The sequence below is a fragment of the Herpailurus yagouaroundi genome, unplaced genomic scaffold (genome assembly GCF_014898765.1).
Source record: "Herpailurus yagouaroundi ecotype Mexico unplaced genomic scaffold, PumYag 140, whole genome shotgun sequence".
Classification (NCBI taxonomy): Eukaryota; Metazoa; Chordata; class Mammalia; order Carnivora; family Felidae; genus Herpailurus; species Herpailurus yagouaroundi.
Genome location: NW_024412395.1, coordinates 18,551,422 through 18,573,740, shown reverse-complemented (window position 1 = coordinate 18,573,740; position 22,319 = coordinate 18,551,422). Strand labels below are relative to the sequence as shown.

The window sequence follows — 22,319 nt, the reverse complement described above, 5'->3', positions numbered from 1 at the left end:
AAAGTACTTCATCCTATTGCATGACTTCTCAAACTTGTGAAAAACCATGACTGAATTCATCTCTGGAGCAACCACTCCTGCAGATTTATGCCTTGAAAGACTAAAAACAACAGTACACCCAAACTGATCTTGGGTGTATGACTGGACACTAAGGTGGGAAAGCTCTTAATTTCATGCCAATAAAATAAAAGCCCTTTCATTAGTGAGGCTTTTCACTGCCACAGGAGATTAGTATTGGGGAGAAGAAACAGGCAGGTCATATACCAGAGCTAAAACAAAAATGTACAATTTTTTCATTATATTGAAAACGGCAAAAACAACAACACAATGGAGTAGGATGAATTACAAAATGGAATTATTAACTTTAAGTGGAATTAACTGTTTTTGTAATGTTCCTAAATCAAACTCATGTAACTTTTTATATGCTAATACAATAGGCCCTTACTGGTGTTATCAACAGAAGATGAAGACAACTCTCCTTTAATTGATTTCAAAACATTTATTTTACATTCAGGCTTTAGATGCATTTTAGAGAAAGTAACTTTTCTATCTATCCTGCATGGCTTCAATTTTCTTTCAAGTGGAGGGTATGGGCAAATCGTGGGGAAAGCAAGGGGTTGCACAGGGCAGTAATAATAAAGCAGTTTATGATTAAACATTTTTTTTTCATGGATAATTCCCCTTCCAGATAACTGCAATTCCTCTTTGCTTTTTGGGGAGTTGATGCAACAGTTTAACCAAGAAAACCACAAAGTATCAATCAGAACGAACTGAAATTCTAGAAACAGTAGGCATGTAGTTTAATACACACCTAAGTTTAATGCACCTGGACTGGGCTTCCTCATTCCCTCCGATATCTAAAATATACCTCTGGCAAGATTCTCTTCAATGCCATCTATTCTCTTTAGCCTTCCCTCCTTAGCTTCACAACCCTAAGAATAGGTACATTTTGTAGGTAAGGAAATCAAGGCACAAAGTCAACTAATTCACCCAAGGATATCAGCTAAGTGGTGGGTCTGGGACGAAAATATGGACAATCTGAATGAGAGAACACACTCCTTGATTATATGAAGTTACTCAGATAAAGAGAAACTTACATTAAGGTCTGATTTCCCACATTTCCCAGGGACTGAAAATTATCTCTGATTCACATTAACAAGACATGTTAGAGCCTTGGATTGACATTTTCAATAAACACATTTTATTAATAATTCCTCGTAATAGATACGGAGCTGAAATTCAATGACTAATCAAATTCATGCCACATATACACATTCCTGTTTTGGATTTTCTATTAGCAAACACCCTATTCAGTAGTCCTTGGGGGTTTTGAGTACATTCAGAAAACAAAATCCCAATCGTTGCTGACAACAAATGAGTACAAGTGAGGTTTTACAAACCAAGTAAATCCACTTGAAAAACACACCTTGAAAGAAAGAACGTACTCATTACTTAACAAACAACAGGCAATCAAATTAAACCAACTACTAAACAAATTTTAAGGAAGGCTTCCTCCCAAAAGCTTGAAATAAAGAAAATTAGCCCTCAATTTCCTTTGGGGTTAAAGAATCACAGGGAATGGGTTACCTCACCTTGATGAAAACACAATTACTCGCAGCTGGAGCCACACAACCTTCAATGTGTCTTGCTTATCAACCTAGTCTAAAGAATCTGTCAGGTGAAAATAGATACTAGTAAACTACATAGAACAGAGTTAAGAGGAGTCACAGAAACAAAAGCTGGCAGCGCACACATCAACATTGTGGAATAAAAAATAGATGCACGGCATCAGACCTCAAACACTGAGCATTCCAGTCCCACTGGCAAGATCATCTCTATTATAAAGACAGACGTTTCCAAGGCAAACTTCCCTTACAAAACAAGCAAACTTCTATTTGACTTACATACGTCAGCTTACAGCAATCAAATTTCAGATCTTAACGAAACTGTGAATTCTCAATATGATGGTATCATAACTTCACACCCTAGGACGCCAGAGACAGAATGTGCTGTTTTCTAAATCGCCTATCATAAATACATGGGTACACAAAATTAACAAGTATCATTCTGTTAGCTCAGTTAATGCAAGTTACCTGGGCATGGGATTAACTGATCCTTCATCTGTAAATACAGTTAGCAAACCCTATTGCCTTCCAAGAAAGCCTCTTGAGCAAGAGACTGCTGAATCAAGAATTCTTCCACAAGAGCTCTCTAATGTTTCTCAGCAAAGAGATCTTAAAAGTGCACAGTACTAGGCAAGAAACAACTGCTCACTGATTAGATAAAATTTGGGAATGATGAGGTGTCTTGAGAACATAACTGTCTTCCTTTAGAGATACTACTACCATGTAAACAAACAAACCCCAAAACAACCCTCCTTATTTCCGTAGTAAATGCAAAATACCCTAAAATATCTGATCAACCAAAGATAATTCTACAGTACACAACAGTGATGCATAGGCAAGCAGTGGTTTATCTCTAAGGTTGGTTAAAGAATAAAAATCAGCAATTTAAATTCTCAAATCTAACCAAAAAATGTGCTCAAAATGCTTTAAGGCAAGGCAACTGGTAACTAACAAACACATTTAAAATTTGGTTCTCTGAAGGAGACTAGTCATCTCGTTAAGTTGGAGGAGGGTAGGCCAAAAATATAAGGTCTCCTACCCTAATTATAACCTGTTGGTAACAAAGTGATGCAAGCACCTCTCACATGGCATGGAAGAAATGTGGATCAACGATTCTAACCAGAATGCATCTGCACATGCAGAGAAAGACCAAGGCGCACCTTTAACTGCTTCCAAAGACAAACCTAAGAAACGAACCTCAGGTAAAACAAGAAGGAATTGGGGCATTTTGCAAGGTTGTGCCACTAAAGGATATCACCACTAGTTTGGTTAAGCAGGCCTCCAAGAATGTCTCAGTGAAAAACAAACTCTCCTTTGCTTTTTGGTTCCGAAAGCATATTTTAAAGTAGCTAAGGCAAATATATAGGGGGGCACAGCTCAATACTGGAAAACTACTTAGAGAGGTAGAAGTAAAGCCTTTCTATGCAATGTGCTTCTGCATAAAGGTAAGAAAACTATGACCTAGGGAAAAGACAACTAAAAAAATGAATCACTCTTTTAAAGGATGTTTAAAGATAATGCTTTTTAATATTTCAAATATTTTAAAAAAATCTCATCAAAAATGTAAATCACCTTAACAGTACTTTGCACATGTGGAATTTCATACCTAAATTTGATGATACTATTTTGGTTTACTTATGGCTACTTACAAAAAGACTCGGTAATAACGTCCATTCATTGGAGTCTTTTTCTTTGGTTGAGCCTATTGGGACTAGACTGATGAACTATTTTATGCAAATGAGATGGGTAAAGCAAATTAACAGTAATATGAGTAATAGGGGTTTTCATTTAATGGAAATGAAACTTAAAAGGATTTTCATATTCATCCCCACGGTGCATTTGGAAGCTATAATCCTGTTCAGAGGTTAAAGAGTTTGAATAGCTCACACAATCCTGTACAAATTACAACTGGCTGCCCTTTAATAAATAAAGTCATCGTAAAGAATTACATTTACAGAGTGAAAAGTGAATACATAGCATTTCAAATTCAATTCTGGAAGTACTAATAAGTACTGACCCATAACAATATATACTAGCTACCTTTTAAACTGTCCATCATTAGCACCAATAAAGATTCAACAAAATTACCTTTATTCCCACATCTCGAAACAGTTCTGCAAATTCTTAGTGAAGTTTAAGTATAGTCACAGACCTTAAATATTCACATTGTTTCTATGTCATACTGAAAATAAGTTCACTACTTTTTGGATACTCTTTACAAAATCTTATTAAAATTCCTGGTATTATCATCCCCAATTATACAGTAGCACAACCACCCTATGTCGTTTCACATGATAGCTCCTTAGAGGTTTCACATCTAAATTACCAAGAACAAAAACCCTTCCCTCCCTCATCTTGCACTCAGCTTAATTCTATACTAGTCCTCGAATTATGTACCACTGTAAAAGTAGAACTGTATCAAAATTACTGTGTTTATGGATACAATAATATGCCATACAGAGCAACAAAGTTACACGTAATGACAAAGATTACTAAAGTTATGCAAGACAAGAACAAATGTTAGGACATGCTCCCTAGGCAAAGTCCCTGGAAAGAGGCTCCTAGTATCCTAAGTTCAAATAGCATTGACAAAATAATGAACAATTATCTTAAAAAAAATTATAGAGCTACTGGCAAATTAAGTAATTGCTAAATAAAGTAGAGCACGAGATTAAACTCTAATATTTACAACTGCAACATACTTGAGTAAAATTACAATTGTGCACGTATCAGTGGCTTTTTAACAAAAATAATTCATATACATAAAGGAAAAAATTAAGACAGTTTTTAGTTCAACAAAAGTTGAATTCACCCCATCTAAAGATACTCAACAGCTCAAAGATTTACCACAGAATAAATTCAAGATTAGCTGAGAAACTGGAGCCACATTATTGGTGTTTCAGACAAATTTTAAACAAGTTAAAGTCTATTGTTTGTTCAGAAGTTAGATGACTGTGCAAACCTGACCTCAACAGGAATATACTGGGATGTGCAACAAACGGAAAACCTCCACTAGCTGTTCACCTGGAGGCTAACCCTTTTTTCTCACAGAGCTTCTTGGTAACAACCATAAGCTGTATATATAGGTACAATGCACAGTCAATGATCTTTTCTTTGTATTTATTGTTAGAAGAATATAAAAGAACCGAGAGAGCGACAGGTTTAATTTCATTTCTAGAAGGAAGACTGCATTTACCTGAAAAAGAAATATGGCATCACACACGAACACACTTCAGGGGAGGAGTATGTTTAAGAATATGGTGTCATTCTGAACACTAAAGGAAAAGCAATCCCTGTTTACTGGTAAAATATGTAGTGTTAAAGTTCTTTATTTAAGAAAAAAACTTACTAATTCTTCACTATATAAGTTTTTGTGAGTTTAGTTTTCAAATCACAGTAATCTACATAACCATTATTAACAGCTCTGTGTTTATAGTACTGCAACAAGCCAACACACATTTAAAATGCACTTCACATCAAGAGTATGTAAACTTTATTTTTTCCTCTTCAAGCCTTCAGAAAAGTAGGGGCTATTTCAGCAGCCAACCTGGTCAGAAGCTCTGAAGGCAAAAGTTCAGTGCCTCACAGTGTAAATAAATGACCATCTGTGGCACTGCATACCCATCTGTAGTGAAGTGTCCCCCTTCAGTGGCTTCCAGTAAGGCCTAGAGTTTAAGGTTAACATGAAAAAGTGCCACCTTTGTTTTAGATTAGTGATGGACTCGGACAAGATAAAATAAAGTTATATTGTTATACTTACAAGCAGCTCCAATCCTGAGTATTTATGGTAATATCTAAACATACAAAAATGTATGTACATTTTTCTCCACTTTCTTGTAAACAGTTGTCAGTATACTGTTTTATCCCTTTATCATCGAAACATGCAAATCATACATACAAGTATAAATACACAAAAAGAAAACAATTTACACTCATTCGAAAGCCAAGCAACAACAACATAAAATAGCTACAGTATTCAAATTATAAATAATGAATGCTTGAGGCATCTTATATTCCTAGAAGCAGCCAGCCATTCATCCTAATGTTCTTAGCTGCAATTGTAGAAATACTGAGTTTTGCACCTTCCATGCTTTTACAGTATTTATAACACTATCATATGTGGAGATAAAGACTTGTTTACTATAATCTCTTCTTTTCAGAATGAAGAATAAAGCAGCACTTACAAATATTGAAACAGTGGCAGCAATAGCAGGTGTCACCACTGCTAGATCAGGAGGAAGTTTTCCATTCTAACCATTTTTAAATTAAAAAAGTAAAGGAAAAATGGACCTAAACAAATGATTACATGTTCATTCCTTGGGCACTTAACAGCGAGTCCAGCATGTCGAATGTGTCTTTGTAGTCCATATGCTGGCTGTTTGTACTGTACTCGTGATTGCCATCAGGACCGTTGGTCTCCACTGGCTTCTTGTCCAGTTTCACGAGGGTGCTGAGATGTCCGTAGCCCACCTGGTATGTGACAGGGGGAGGAGGGGGTAAGGGATGGTTAAAAACAGAGTTGTGAGAGGATATATACTGCTTAACAGAGGAGGAAGAACTAGATGAACTACCTGAACTTTTCGAACTTTTGCTCATTTTGGAGTGATGGTTGTGAGATGCATCATTGACATGCAGCTTCTTCCTCGAAGAGCTGGAACTAGAGGAAATGCCATCACTGCTCAGGCCAACAGGACTCCTCAGAACAGTGGGTGGGATTCCATCGGCACTGTGTTTACTGCCACCGCTGCTGCTGCCACTGTGGGAGTGGGAATGCTTGTGCCCGCTGGGGTGGTGGCGGTTCGCGGCATGGTCCTTGTGCTTCTCCTTATGGTCTCTGCTAACATGTGGGCTGGAATGCTTGCTCTTCCCGCTGCCCTCGTCAGAAGAGCTATGTCTTTCTGAGGAAGCAACTTTTATTTTCATTTTCAGTTCTTCCTTACTGGCACTCTTATCAGCGGGTGGTATCGGAATCCGTAATTTCAGCGATCCACTCTTTTCCTTCTTATCCACTGTGTATTTTTCAGGTTTTTCGGGGTTTGTGATGGGAATTTTCATCTTAATGGGAGAAGTGACAGAACTGCTGCTGGCTGACTGTGACTGCACGTGTTTGTGCTGCTGTTCTACCTGGGCGGCTAGATAATGATCTCTTACATCCAGATCAAGGGTTTCTAGCTTACGCTTTTCTCTGTATTTATCTAAAGACATTTTCTGAGGAATGACTCCAGGAGTAGCAGAAATTGGTCCATGGTGTTTACTGCTCCCTGCTTTCTGAGTATATTCTTGCTTAATGGATGAGTGATCGGAAATTCTGTCAGGTCTGTGATGTGATCCCGAATGCAGTGATACAGAAGGTCCCTGCTGGAAGTTGATGTTGTACTGGCCACCAGACAAAGAGGTCTCTTGTTTCTGTGAATACATCTGTTCTGTCCTTGCTGATTCTGGATGTTGAGGCCATTCTTGGTGTGATGACAAACTGTATGAGGTACTTGGCATTCCTGCTGCTAGCATGGACAGATTATCAGATGTGTGGCTGTCTTGAACAGAAATGTTTCCTGAATTTAGAGGGACTGGTGCAGGGAATGCTGATGTAGATGGTTTCTGAAAACTTGGGTTTGTAGGCACACCAGTAACACTATCTACTAAAATGGAATTCTGGACCAAAGATGAACCAAGAAGTGGCGTTTCTGAAACTTGTCCATCTACTTTTGGTTTCTTAGCCGCCTGATTGGCCTATTTAAATAAAACACAAAAGAAGTGATGACAGCAAAGGGATTTAATACAATTTTCTCTGCCTTATAAAAATCTCTATTAAATATATGCAAACAAAACCACCTGGGGTTCAAGGCTTTATGTTGCCAGTAAGTAACTATCTTATTTAGAGGCACAAAAGGGGGCTATATAAAGTGGTAACCGCTGGTTTCAGAGTTAGATACAGGTTAAATCCTAGCCCAGCATTTGAGAAAGTAATTTAACGTGTCTAGGCTTTAATTTGCCCTTTTGTCAAATAAGGAGAATATTTCCATTATAATCACTGTGAGAATTAAACAAGAAATTTATAAAGTACTTATTAGCAAAGTCCACTGGACACAGCAGATGAATAAACTATTGAGTGTATGCAGTTTATGATACACTGTAATTAGTTAGCAATACCGGAAATAAGAATATTTAACCAAAAAATTCAAACTGGTTAGCTATGTACTTGTTAGATAAGTGACAAACTGATATTCTATTAAACCCTGCCAATTCTCTTACCCTCCAGTTTCGAATCCTCTTCAACCTACTAGGTGTTTTCTCCAATATTTGTAGAAACTCATGTGTTAGCTCTAAAAATAAAATTTAAATTTAAAACTTAGAAGGTGTCTTTAGGATTTATACTTCTCTCAAGTGGGCAATATTAAAAAGCGGGCCTCAAGACTTCATCTACTTCACTATTACCCTCCTATTCAACCTTCAGCAAATAAAGAACTAGACACAGATCTGAACTATTTTCAAAGATGAATCACAGATGAACGAATGAATGAATGAATAAATATCATTCCCCCTGCCCCCATGCTTACTCAGAACCTCTGGAAAATTTAGTAGCATTAAAAAAATTCCCCCCCCCATGGGGCGCCTGGGTGGCGCAGTCGGTTAAGCGTCCGGCTTCAGCCAGGTCACGATCTCGCGGTCCGTGAGTTCGAGCCCCGCGTCAGGCTCTGGGCTGATGGCTCAGAGCCTGGAGCCTGTTTCCAATTCTGTGTCTCCCTCTCTCTGCCCCTCCCCTGTTCATGCTCTGTCTCTCTCTGTCCCAAAAATAAATAAACGTTGAAAAAAAAAATTTAAAAAAAAAAAAAATTCCCCCCAAATAGAAAATCTTCATTAGGCAAACATCATAGTAATAATTATTGCAGGCAAGATCCATCGATAGATTCTTTAAAACTAATGGGCAGAAGTTTAAAGGAAAAGGAGGTATTTGTATAATCCTAACATACCTTCCTCAAGATATTTAATTACAAAAAGAACAGTAACTTTACAATGGAAGAACCCAGCAGATACCACCAAGTAATGACCACGGTTATCATTATCACCAGTAAGATATACCCCTTGATATATGAAAGACTCCTTGATAAGGTGCACTGAGTAACGCAAAACCCATTTCCCAGTTATGTGGTATTCTTGCCAAAAATACAAAGTTTCAATTTAATAATGAGAAAACATCAAAGTCCAATTGAGGAACATTCTATAAAATAACTGACCATTATTTTTCAAAATGTCAAGGTCATAAAAAAATGGAAAGATAGAAAAACTGTCATAGTTTGGAAGGGATTTAAGGGGCACATCAACCAAATGGAACATAGGATCCTACAACAGAAAAATTGAGGAAATCAAATAAAACCTGTCATTTAGTTACTACTGTATCAATGTTAATTACTTGGTTTTGATAATCATGTATTATTTTATAAGATGTTAACGTTAGAGAAACCAGGTAAAGGGTATATAGAAACTACTATTTTGTAGTTTAAGTTTAAAATTATTTCAAAGTTAAATGAAAAGAATTCCTCGACCTACACTCATATTCTCCTAGCAATCATTACTATTAACGTATTATTAAAACTACCCGGGTCATATATTTTTACCTCATTTTTCCCTTAAATTTAGGATCACAGAGAAATGACTCACTTCCAAAATGGTGTGGTTATGGTGAACTATACTTTTCTACCCCCAAATAGTGACATTGACCACTAGGCTATTGACCACTCAAGACAAATATCAATACCAGTCAAATGAATTATAGTATCACATAATATTAATAATGCCAATTCAGTAGAGACTACACAGATTCATTTATTATTTTTTTAGTATACATAGTAAGCTTCTCTGTAAACTATTCTAGGCAAACGTGCTAAACTGGTAACGAAAATTAAGACCATACAGAATTTATCTTAAAGTAAAAAATATGCAAAAACTTAGCATTTATTATATGTCTATAAGCTGTGATAACTATAACCTGCTCAAGATTCATGAACTTTCTGATTCAGTTTGAATGAAAGCTATCTAATGCCTGGACCACTACTCTTTAATTTCAAACAAATAAGCAAACAAACACCTTTCCACTTGGACACTAATAAATCTAGCAGATACACAATAATTTTGGGTTCAAAATTAACAAGAAATTGTTTTGATTCAATTTCTTTAACAGCCTGGTTGTCAAAGATTAAATGCACATCAAGTTTCTGGTCCAGGGGTGCCTGGGTGGCTCAGTCGGTTAAGCGTCCCACTCTTGGTTTTGGCTCATGTCATGATCTCATGGTTCATGGGATAGAGCCCTGCATAGGGCTCTGTGCTGATAGTGCGAAGCCTGCTTGGGATTTACTCTCTCCCGTTCTCTCGGCCCCTCCCCTGCTTGTGCTGCTCTCTCTCAAAATAAATAAATTTAAAAAGTTTTCTGGTCCCAAACCTGCCTACATAGCAGGTATAAAATATAAGGCTTGTTTTTACTTTCTTATTAAATTTTACAATGGACAATCAAAAGAATCTGTCAAATAATCACTGCCAATATATTAGTTATATACACAAAAATCACAGTATGGTCCTTAAAAGAGAGCCTTTTTCTCTCAAGGCTAAGTATACAGAAAAAAATTAAATACAAAAAACAGATGAGGGTTTGTTATTAATTATAAAACAAAAACAACAACAAAAAATATTACAGGCAGGCCAAGTCCAAGCCAAAGCTGTTTTTGGAAGAGTCATTACATGAATTATTTCAGTAAACACTGATGCTTCAACACCAGATTCAAATTCAGATATATCTTAAACTTTGTTACTTTTTTCTTTTTTTGTGATCAAAACACCGAGAAAGGCTGCTATATAGCATGTTGAAACTGTCAATGTCTTACATGTCCCAAGATTCATATTCAGTGGCTCTCCAATTTAATAAACTTGAGCCTTTTCAGCACAGAAGCAGATGGTTATTTGGGTAGCCTCTGTCATGTCAAAAAAAACTTTAAGTACAATTTAGGAGCAGTATAAAAGGCAGATCACTTGCTTTTTGTGACCTTTACTTTAGGACCATGTATATAAACTATTTTTATTCAGACGATGCCTACTTCTTCTCATCTGTTAACTGCCAAAGTAAGATGGAAGCACAGAAAACCTAATTTTCAAGTCACAGATGACAAAAAAAAGCGCCCCCCACTGGTTTTTAAAAGATGCCATTTTAACTCACTGAAGATTCCTTCTCTTGTTAAACTTTAAAAAACCTCTGGCAATGTAAGGAAAAGAGCATAACCATGTGGCAGTAATATAGTACGAGATACATACACTGGATGAAATTTTTCACGGAGGAAACAAAAATTGAAAATCAAGAGATCTAAAAAGGAGGCATATTTTAGAAAAAAGGAAGGCAAACTATCACAATTATGACCTATACCCCCATGTTTGTAAACAAAGTTTTACTGCAACAGCCATATCCATTCATTTACGTATTGCTTATGGTTGCTTTCCAGCTACAGGGGCAGGAGTTGTGTAGTTGGCATAGACCAAAGAGTCTATAAACTCTGAAAGAGTTATTACTATTTGGCTCATCAGAGAAAAGAAACATCTAGCTTACAGAAACATGTTGAAATTTTATTGGAAGATCACATGTGAAACCCAAAGGGGTCTCTATGTAACAGATGTCCTCAATAGGAATAGATATAAATTGTTTTCCCATGAGCTTCAATCTTGCAATAGAAGTTGGGGAAAGCTCACAAAAAGCAGCAGCCAAAAACCTAACAGTATATCTTTTAGGCAAGAAGCATAATCTATTTCCTTTCTGAAATCTACAGTATCTGGCTAAAATGTCTTAATCCCCAAGAATCTCTCCTGCCTCTGGTCATCTTATTTCTTACCAAAGAAATTTCTTATCAGAAGACTCAATTCCAGGTTCACAATTTACAGAATCTGCACCCCTGATTTTTTCAATTCATATTTAATAATACAAGGCAACAATGACACACTTCACTATCAGTGGAACTACAGAACAAGGAATGTTACCCTGAAAATACCTTTAGTTCATAGCTTCACATCTTCTACAATAAATTATACCCGACTTTGAGATTCTTGCATTGTCAACCTATAGCATTATAAATCATAATGTTTTTTGAGAAGTCCTGATAGGGCTATAGATATTCATTGGTGGTTAAAATATGTTCAAGTTTTTATTTTTTAGTTGTTTTTCTTTAGGCTAACAAATCCTTATTTTCATCCTGTTCATTTGATCGTGTAAATTATACTTTTAAATTCTATTACCAAATTGTTAAAATGAAATTATAGTTATGTTTTTGAGGAATCTTTTGAAACACAAATATTAATAAAGAGATCTGGGATTAATATCAAAATAACTACAGGGGGACAGGGAGATGCTGGATTGGCCAGAATCGTTAACTGTTCACTTAAGTATGAGTCTACGGAGACTCGCTATTTTCAAACCTATACAAAAGTAGGTAGAATTTTCCATAATAAAAAAATATTATCAATGTAAAAAAAAAAATTTCTTTTTCTCTACTTACCATCTAGTAATTCTAGAGTAACTGTAGGATCGACATATTCCCACCAATGTTTTCCATCAGTTGACACAGGAATCTCCCAATTGGACCATTTGCAAGCCAAATGAATACATACACATGCTATCACTGTTGGTTTGTACTGAAGACAGAAGGTGGTAAGGTGTAGACTGTTGTGGAGCAGGTTTGAAAACGAAGAACCATAGTAATTCAAGTATGTAAAACAAAGAAAAACATTTACCAGTAAGATTAGAGCACAAACATAATTATAAAGGTTTTCTTCAAGTCGAGTATAAAACCTTATTTTTAAATTAAAAGCTAACACTATAGTTATAAAATTCTAATACTAGATTATGAACATTCTCCACACTGTGACTCCCAGAGCATTATATTAATATTTTATCAATAGTAATATATTAATATTTCTAAATTTTGAAGTACTTTTACTTCTTTATAAAAGGAAGGGAAGACATATTTCCAATAATCAGCATAAGCAAGTGTAACATCTTAATTTTTTGTGGTATTTTTGCTTCTTTTGTAATGTCATGGCAAAAAAGTAAAGAAAAAGCAGAAGATTCTCCATAAAACTGCCAAGTAATTTCAACATCACATTACAGAATGAAGTCAAAATCAGGGATTCCACCATTTGATGTGGGTTAACAGAATTCTCAAGTAAGTTAAAGAGAATCTAACACTTATCTATGTAAACCTCTGTCTTTTCAGCAAAGCCACAGAGAAAACTTACCTTTTGGTGAACAGCTTCAAGGCCCAATGTTGCTAAATACTATAAAACGCTACTTTTCTCCTTCCACTTTATGTCCCAAATTTGGGCATGTGATAACACGTTACAGCATGCCTTTTCTAACCAAAGTTTTAAATTTAGTACTTTCTTTTTGTCGTTCAAAACTCCTAGGGATAGGAGTTAAATCCCAACAACATATACCTAAGAAAATATATTGGTATTTGCCAATCCAAAGTTTTAAATAAAAGTTAAAACAGTGTCACAAGAAATTAAGGACCATACAATGCTACTTTGGTGCCCTCTTCCCCAATGACCCATTTAAAAAACAAATTTAAGGCATTCATATAATCAATCCAGAACAGAATTATGTATTAGATATTAAATGCTTTAAAAAATTATTCTGTCAGTTCAGTTCAGAATTGATGGAGATGAAAAATGTTCATCAACTGCAAACCCACACCAAAATTTTTATGTAAAATGAAAAGGAAGTTAAGTTTTCTTAAAGTAAAAATTGTATTTCTGCAAATCTAGGCACTGACAGGACTTGGCTAGTTCTGATTTACTACTAGTGGGTATTATCTGGAAAAAAACCCAAGTTATATAAATTTTATTTATTAAAAAAACTTTAATGATTATTTTAAAGTTAAAATTGGATCAATGTGAAATTTTAAAAAATTGTCATTTAACTATAATTGTAAACTAGAAATAGCTTTATACTTACCAAGTTGCTCGAATTTCTACGTTAAGTTTAGCTCTTTGTAATCTTTAGCTGCTATTCAGGCTACCAATTTTAGACTTATGCACTCACAAATCGAGAATATGTCATCAGAAAGCACCACTACACTTCACAATGTGCATTTAACCCCTCTGTGCCAAAAGTCCCTTGTACAATACACCGCAAAGCAGACAGGAAGGTACCACCACAGTAGATGGTCCAGTCTCCTGTTGCAACAAGGGTAAGAGACACATTGAGGGGGCCCTGCATTAAAGGAAGCTATAGTGTGCTACAACAGTGCAACAAAGAGGGTCAGGATAACAACCTGTTGGTAGCCATGAAATAGGATGTCTGTGCCAAATCCTTGCTTGCTGTAAGAAAAGAAAAAAAAAAAACGAAGACAATACTGTCAGCTCTAATGTGCTATCATCAAAAAGTTCTCAACACAACAAAAACTTCAAAGTTTTGTACACAAAAAGTAAATTTTACTTACTACTTACAAATATCACAAGAGCGCCATCATTTTCTATACTACTGAAAATCTTCAACAACATTCACTCAAATGTTTCTTGCTATCCCCCAAAGATCTGAGAAACAAGCCGATTTGCTTTTAGCTAGCCAGTTACAAGGGCTAAACTTGTTACTAAGTTAAGCATCTAGTCAGCTAAAAGTTGCAATAAAGCATTCTCCTGGATTTAAAAAAAAAAAGAAGAAGAAGAAGAAGAAAAGATTTTGAAGTCTAGTACAAAATACAAAGAGTTGCCTGCCAGACTTAATCCTCAGTCATCATATTTAAGTTGGCTTAAGTACTTCCATCCAAAGAAAAGAAAACAAAACAAACCCCCACCCCCCAAACTCAAGACAGCACAAACTGCTGTTTTTCATGCTACTAAGCATCAACAGAGAATTAACAACCTAGAAACATCCCAAGGGCGTAGATATAGAAAACTCCACTGCATATATATTTCTTACAGTATCCAATTGTCAACTTTAGAAAAGATACACATACTCTAGGCAATCAGGATGCTTCAGCACTGGTCCCCAAAAGAAAAGCAATTTTTAACAACTAGTTTAAGTCATGGAAACTGAAAATAGTAGTACCCCGCTCACTTTTTTTCTGCTTTCTTATTCTTCCCAACGGGGATTCTTTTGCTATAATTTCCCTTTTCCCCCAATTACATTCATAATCATTGATGTACCTTTCCCCTCTGCTCACCTAGGATCAGTTCACCTCAACTCACCCCTCTCTAACAGGCCTCAAATTCTTTGCCCTCTATTTTTATTCGTGGCACCTGTAATCCCTGCTGCCCCATGTGGATCACCAACATAAGGTATACAAAAGGGATTTGGGCTTAGCAGAGTTGTGCTAAGGAAGAGTGTCAAAGCATCAGATGTCTTGGAGGCAGTGTGACTTATGTATGGCATTCTTTCCTGGTGGGGAGGGAAGGAGAAATCACAGAAATGAAAGGTCCCTGTAAAATGACATTAGCCAATTCTTCAGCAAAGTAGCATAATATCAACTTTCTCATCTTGGGGTGGGGGTGGTGGGGAGAACCTTAAAGAAACCAAACCACTACTACCCCCCATCCCCACAAAGAATCAAAATATGTAGAGAAGGAAGTGAAAATAATTTTAAATTGCCATAGCAGTTTTCACCTCAGAATATATCTAAATTCAAAATAACCTATTAATAATCAGTGTGCAACACAGGAAGAATGCAGGAAAAATGTTCTTTTGTTAGCAGAAAGTTATAACAGAGCAAAGAAAACAGACACCAAACACGAAACAATGTTTTTAAATGGAGTGAGATGTAAACCATAGTTACCTGAAATGTTAGTCAGACAAAATGAAGTTAAACATATATAAAATTTGCACTACAATTTAAGAATTGATCACATTTTAAACATTAACAAAAAATTAGATTTAAATATTCTGTTTTGGATAAAATATCAAATTTGCAGTTTTTGTGAATGTTTTTAAAACTTACTATTCAACTTTGCAAATGAATGGACTTCATGTCTCTAGCTTTAGATATATGAGAACACGTACAACAGCTACTAAACTTTAAGGATCTTAACGATGACTCAAATGTCACTTTAATACCAAGCTGAAAATCCAGTTTCATTTCCTACTAAGTGTGTGTGTGTATTTTAAGCTATGAAAGTATCTGTGTATATGTATTTTAAGCTATAAAAATGTCTTTCTTCACCAGGCTTAGTTTAGAGCAAAGTTATATGGCTCTCCATTATTCTAACAGAAATAGCTTACTCTAAGGCTTTTTTTTTAAATTCAACATGTACACTAGTTATCTATATGAATTCTATACTACACTGTAATTTGGTGGATAAAAATGTGCTATCAATCATATTCAGATAACCCTGAAGAACAGGAACCATAATTAAATATGTTCTACTTTGCAAGTCATAACAGGTGCTAGCTATTAAAAACCAAAAATAAACAAACAAACAAGGTACTTTCTTTCAGAAGTCCAGTTCTGAACAATGACACTGTGACAACAGGTTTGTTTGTTTTAAATATAGCCATTAACATAATAAAATCCTACGTAGGTAATATGAATTCAATTTAAAATGAATAAAATGTGAGACTATTCAGGTAAACACTAAAAATCAAAAAAGGCCTTCAAAAGTCTTACCCATTCTGTTTAGAATAAACCTAAAGAAAAGAAGTCTGGTGGTAAAAAAAATGAAACTGCAAAATTTAATTTTCAAAAAAGAAAGTAACAGAAAAAGGCACACTGAAGGTTCCAAGTGGTTGCTCTTAGTACAGTAACACTTCAAATGGCAAACAGGAAAGAAGTAAGAAGTAGTGTAACAACATGCAACTATGTAAAAAATATTTCTAGGGATACATGAACAGATACATAGAATTCATTAACAAGAGTAGAAAAGTGTGTACCACATGCTTTATAAGCAGTAAAGCAAATAAAAAAAGTTCCTACTCCTGTTTTAAAAGGCTTAAAAGGCACATCACATGCTGCCTGTATCATACTATATACTTCCCCATTACACACAAAAAGTTAATTATTTTTAGAAATCCTACAGAACTTTGAAAAATGTATTAAATCTGTTGTTTTCTAATGAATATGGGGAAAACATTTCCAAAGTGGCAAATCTGCTAAGACAATTTTTATCTGAAAGACATGAGGATGGCCTCCAAATTCTTAAACTGTCATCATTTTCCTAGAGGTCACTGAAAGTTTGACAGAAACCAGAAATTTTCTGTGTGTATGTGTTAATGGTCAACTTCTTAAACATTAACTAAAATGGGAACTGGCTTATTAGCCTAATAAGTAGGTGGAGAGAGTCCTATTAATTGGAAGCCCTCTAGTTTTTTTTACTGGAAGATTCTCACCTAAGTTTAAAGGAAGCTAATTCACCACATACAGAAGAAGATGAATAGGTAGATGTAGAATAACAAAAGATGTTGCTTCAAAATGGTATTTCCCCCATTTTAATAAAACTCATTCAAATCAATTATAGACAATAAAAAGTATTAACACTTAATTCAGAAATTTCAAAGATCACTTACCTCTTACTAATTGGGTACATTTCACCACATCTGTGTGTGGATGTTCAATGGTGATCTCAAAACCTGAAATGAAAAGCACTTTTTTCCCAATCACTTATCACACTACAATACTTGACTGAGAAATGCCATTCATCAGCACAACCATAAATGTATAATATATTGTTCATTATTAAAAAGATCCAAAGGCAAAGTTATTTTCTGTCACTGACATGCTCATTATACCATCAACGATGAGAAATAATTTCTTTTCAAAAACAATGTCCACTTAGGAAAACTGATACCAAAGTTATTTATAGATTACGGTAATAGTTATTAAAAATTCTGATTTAGGGGCGCCTGGGTGGCGCAGTTGGTTAAGTGCCTGACTTCAGCCAGGTCACGATCTCGCGGTCCGTGAGTTCAAGCCCCGCGTCAGGCTCTGGGCTGATGGCTCAGAGCCTGGAGCCTGTTTCCGATTCTGTGTCTCCCTCTCTCTCTGCCCCTCCCCCGTTCATGCTCTCTCTCTGTCCCAAAAATAAATAAAACGTTGAAAAAAAAATTTAAAAAAAAATTCTGATTTACAGTTAATTACGATTACCCTCAGGTTAAAAACAAACTGAAATATATGAAAAATACAACCATTAATAAAATAATTCAATTACATAATATATTAGGTTTTGAGAGAGAGAGCACATGCGTGTGAGTGGGGGAGGGAGAGAGAGAATCTTAAGCAGGTTCCATGCTCAGCACAGAGCTTGACGCAGGGTTCAATCCCACGACTCTAGGATCATGACCTGAGCCAAAATCAAGAGGCAGATGATCAACTGACTGAGCCACCCAGGTGTCCATGTAATGTATTTTTAAAATGTATTCCAACTCTCCTTTTTATAAGATGTAAAAAGGGTATGTTTCATAAATATAATCTGCCCCATAGTGGGAAGAAAGACCATTTCAATGATTTATGGTCCTCTTATTTTCTTAGTATGCCTTAAATCAAAGGGTTTCAACCAGTTAGTTTATAACTACGTTTCATTAATAATAAAGTGATTAAGACAAGTAAACCTTGTAGCCTCAAGATTCTTTAAATCACTTTTTCTAAAACCAAAGATAAAATGCTGAAAGAGCTTTTAATGTCTATTCAACCCTTAGGTAAGGCAGGCTTTTTTTTTTTTTTAAACAGTCGAGGTCGTTGGGGTGCCTGAGTGGCTCAGTCAGTTGAGTGTCCTGACTTCAGCTCAGGTCACGCGCGGTTCTTGAGTTCGAGCCCCGCGTCCTGCTCTGTGCTGCAGCTCAGAGCCTGCTTCAGATTCTGTATCTCCCTCTCTGCTTCTCCCCTGCACACACTCTGTCTCTCTCTCAAAACTAAAGATTAAAAAAAAAAATTTTTTTAAAGTGGAGGTCACATCTAGCATCTTCAGAAGCAGTAAACGAGTGACATCCTAATACACAGGTAATCTAGATTTATAAAGTTGTTGTGTGATCTATTTATATTTCTACTGTAATTAAACCTGCAAAACCATACTTTAATCAAAGCCAGAGATGTATACTGTCAATTCTAATGTTCCCCTTAAAATAATATAATTTTCCTTTCAAACTTTATTACACAAGTCTTTATACATTTCGTATTTATATAATTTTATATAAAAAATAACATGCTAAGTCAGTGGATTTGGTGAGAATAAGATTTTCACTTTTATTTTTGTATCTTTTTATACTATTACAACATCAAATAAGTTGTATCTATTTCAAACAAACTACTTTTCTAATAAAAAGAATCTGTCATGATGGGAGAGAGACTATTACTGCACTTCTCTTCAATGATTGGGAACGGAGTAACATATGAAATAACTACCATAATGAATAATGGCTATTTATGACATATACACCATGTAGTCATTTTTTATACATTATCTCTCATTCTTAAGTTCACAATGTTAAGACTTAAGACATTATTACTCTATCCTGCATATACAGAATGGAGGTACACAAGATCAAAGAACTTTGCCTAAGTTTACAAAGCAAGTCAAAGGCCTATAGATTTAAACCAAGATCTCCATAAAGCCCATGTGATTCCATCACACTTCGCTAGGCTCTTCCAGAAGTAATATATGACTTTATACAAGATAAACCTTCTCAGGCCTCGATTTCCTCATAAGTAAAGTTAAAGATCAGAATAAATAATCTTTAGAGATCACTTAAACTGCATGAAACTTGAAGACAATATAACTTTTAGAAGGGGATGATGAATGGTTAAATAACTACACTATGTCATATTAAAAATGATGTGATAAATTCATTAAAAACTGACTACAAGTGCTATGAGAGCAAAGACTGCCATGAATACTTGTGCACATTACAATCATATGCAACAGCCTTTCACAACGAAAACTATGTTTACCATTCAATTAAATTATGCCAAATGAAATTAAAAAAAAAAAAAAGTTTTTCTTATAACCAGGCTATACTATTCTGGCCCCAAACCTTGTTTTACAATGAAACATCTTCAATGATAAAGTTATTCCAGATATTTTTTTCTTTCTTTAGAACACCACAAAAAATAGCATCAGCTGTGAGTACATACCTAGGGTTTGTAGCATTATGGTTTCAAGTAAAACCAGTTCTTGAGTCTGTTGAAGGTAAGCCTGCCAGGTAAAAATAATACTATTAAAATGCTTAAGATCAACACTATGAGACTATGGGACCGCTAAGTCTCATGTAAATCACAGACTGATTACAGAAGAGCCAGATTAGTTTAGGAACATGAAGGAAATACATTGAGGGTGACAGGGAAATCCTATATTTTGCAACCAATCTAAATTGAATTACTTCTAATACAGGATATGCAAACAAGGTAAATAGCAACAAAACCCCTCAAGACAATGATAACATGAAAGGAGGTAGAGCTTCATTGAAAACAACAAACGCTCCAGCCTGTAACGTAAAACTTGACATAGGTAGTGGTGCTTCAAGACACTTTACCAAAGGAAGCACCAACTCAAGTAAGAAAATCAAATTCAAACCTGCCTGTTAAAGAAAAGGCTTATCAATTCAACCTAAGATATCTCAAGTGGAAATTCCTTAAAAGTCAGAGTTATTGTGTAGAATTTCCTCTCTTTAGAGAAGACAAATACAATCAAAGCAAACCCTCAAATCTCTAGATTAAAACATTTTAGATATAAAATACCAAAATGATGTATCATACACCATGGGGAAACAGAAGGCCTTCTCTTTCAACTTCAATAAATTATTCTCCTACTGCAACTGCTCTGGGAATAGATGTATGAAAAAAATTTCTATCACCGTCAAATTTCTTAACTTGTAGCAACTAAGGTGATAAAAAAAATACATTATCAATATTCATGTAAGGGCATGTTGCTAAACTCAAGAGTGAAAAACACCTTTATTTATGCCCCATTTTGAAAAGGTCACTAATTTTTTAAACATAGATTTCTATCATTTGAACAATACCCTAAGTATTCACCAAAAATAATTCCAAATTTATCATGTTAACAGAAGTTACAAGAACAATCTTTGCATCATCATACATTCTCTATTATTAAATGGCTAACATCATTATCTTACTCCTTTAAATGCCATTATCTCAGTGCATTTTTACATATGACAGAGATAACTATTAGTATATATGCATTAATAAAGGAACAATTCTGTAAAATTACTATTTACTGGTCTACAGGCAAAACCAGAGGTCTTTCTTTTTTTTTCCATTGCTGACAAATTTTAAGAGTAATTCATCTTTGGTCTCAAATGCACCCAAACAATGGAAGTGATATAAGATCACCACTACATATATCACAGCTTTGCTGTGAAGATAAGCAATAAAATGTGAAACACTTAAAACCACCTTTGAATCACAGCCTTAACATGATTCAGAATGATACTGAAATTCATGTATATACATGAAATATGTTTCTGTTAGATCACTCCCTGGTACTGCATTCCTAAGTGGTAAAAGAAACAAGCAGCAGTTGGAAGGCAACGCCAATTGAATTATTTTTACATACATCACATTTAGTATCCAGCAGTGGCTCTAGGGGATGAAGACAAGCATGTGCTACTTTGATAACATGTTCAAGTTTTCGAGCCTGTTCTTCCACTTTTGCAGCCAAAAATAATGCAGTAGGTGATATTATCTGCAGAAAAGATAAAAATTTGGTGATTTAAAAATAAAAAATTTTGGAAAAACCTTCTACTTTCTAAGGTGGGGCGTGCAAGGAAGGCATGTAGTATTAAAAATATGAATTGTGACTTGGGCTATAACAAGACGGATGTAAGAGTTTTAATAAAGTGATTCATTAAATAAAACTAGTTACCCTAGTCTCTAAAACTTGCTTTACTGTTCTGCAAATAGAATAGCAATGGGAAAAAGGAAAAAGACTTACACTTGGGCAAACTAAAATAAAGTTTAACTTATTATTAATGCATATTGTGGAGGTAAAATAAAAACTCAAGCAAAATAATAAAGTCGTAGCTTAAAAAAAAATAGGTAAAATATACCTAGATTTTCCTTCTTTTTAGATACAGCCACTACTTTCTAGGTTTCTTTTAAATTAACCAACAATTCACTTGTGTGGCTAAGAGCTACGCAATATTGCTTTAGGACAGAAAAAGGATCTACAAGGCAAAATGAGAAGATTCTGAACATGAAATTGCTACTGAGCAACTCTTACTTCACTATAGCAGTATTAACAATAGCTAAAGAACCAGATAATGAACATGTAAGATAAATCAACAGAGTAGAGACATTGCCAAATGGAGATCAAGAAATAAGCAATTTTTTTTTTTAAGCTTTAGTTAAGTTATATCTTAAGTTCAATCTTGGGATTGAAGTATAAGAACACAGCAGTATAAAGACATTGACTTAGAGAAACATCAATTCTGAGCAATATTTACCCAAAAAGTAATAAACCAAATTTACTGCTGACTCAGAAAACAGGCATACTCTAAATTCAAATAATATTCTAAGATTACACAGAAGAAATTTTTCATGGGAAGATGATTTCTAGAAGTCAAGATTCAGGTTATTTTTCAAGAGATGAACATCTGAATCTTACTGTATCTTAGGGATCACCAATCACTATACAGAAACAATGCCAGAAGAGGGAGGGGAGGACAGAAAGAGGCATTAAGCATGCTACATGATTTGGGTAGTTAAGGACAAAATTTCT

The 22,319-nt window shown here is 35.1% G+C and overlaps 1 protein-coding gene across 11 annotated transcripts in view; it reads right to left on the bottom strand.

The window, feature by feature from the left end:
- Nucleotides 1-1,178: 1,178 nt before the first annotated feature.
- CCNT2 (cyclin T2) overlaps nucleotides 1,179-22,319 on the bottom strand; it is a 41,997-nt gene continuing 20,856 nt past the window's right edge. For 5 of the 11 annotated variants that reach the window (XM_040474905.1, XM_040474906.1, XM_040474911.1 and 2 more), the window contains 7 exons: nucleotides 21,156-21,284; nucleotides 19,715-19,775; nucleotides 17,155-17,217; nucleotides 13,931-13,976; nucleotides 12,155-12,318; nucleotides 7,878-7,948; nucleotides 1,179-7,355 (listed from right to left, as the gene is read on the bottom strand). In XM_040474905.1, coding sequence (XP_040330839.1) covers nucleotides 5,928-7,355; nucleotides 7,878-7,948; nucleotides 12,155-12,318; nucleotides 13,931-13,976; nucleotides 17,155-17,217; nucleotides 19,715-19,775; nucleotides 21,156-21,284 — 1,962 coding nt within the window. In that variant the 3' untranslated portion in view covers nucleotides 1,179-5,927. The other 6 variants (XM_040474907.1, XM_040474908.1, XM_040474913.1 and 3 more) reach the window with 5 other exon arrangements.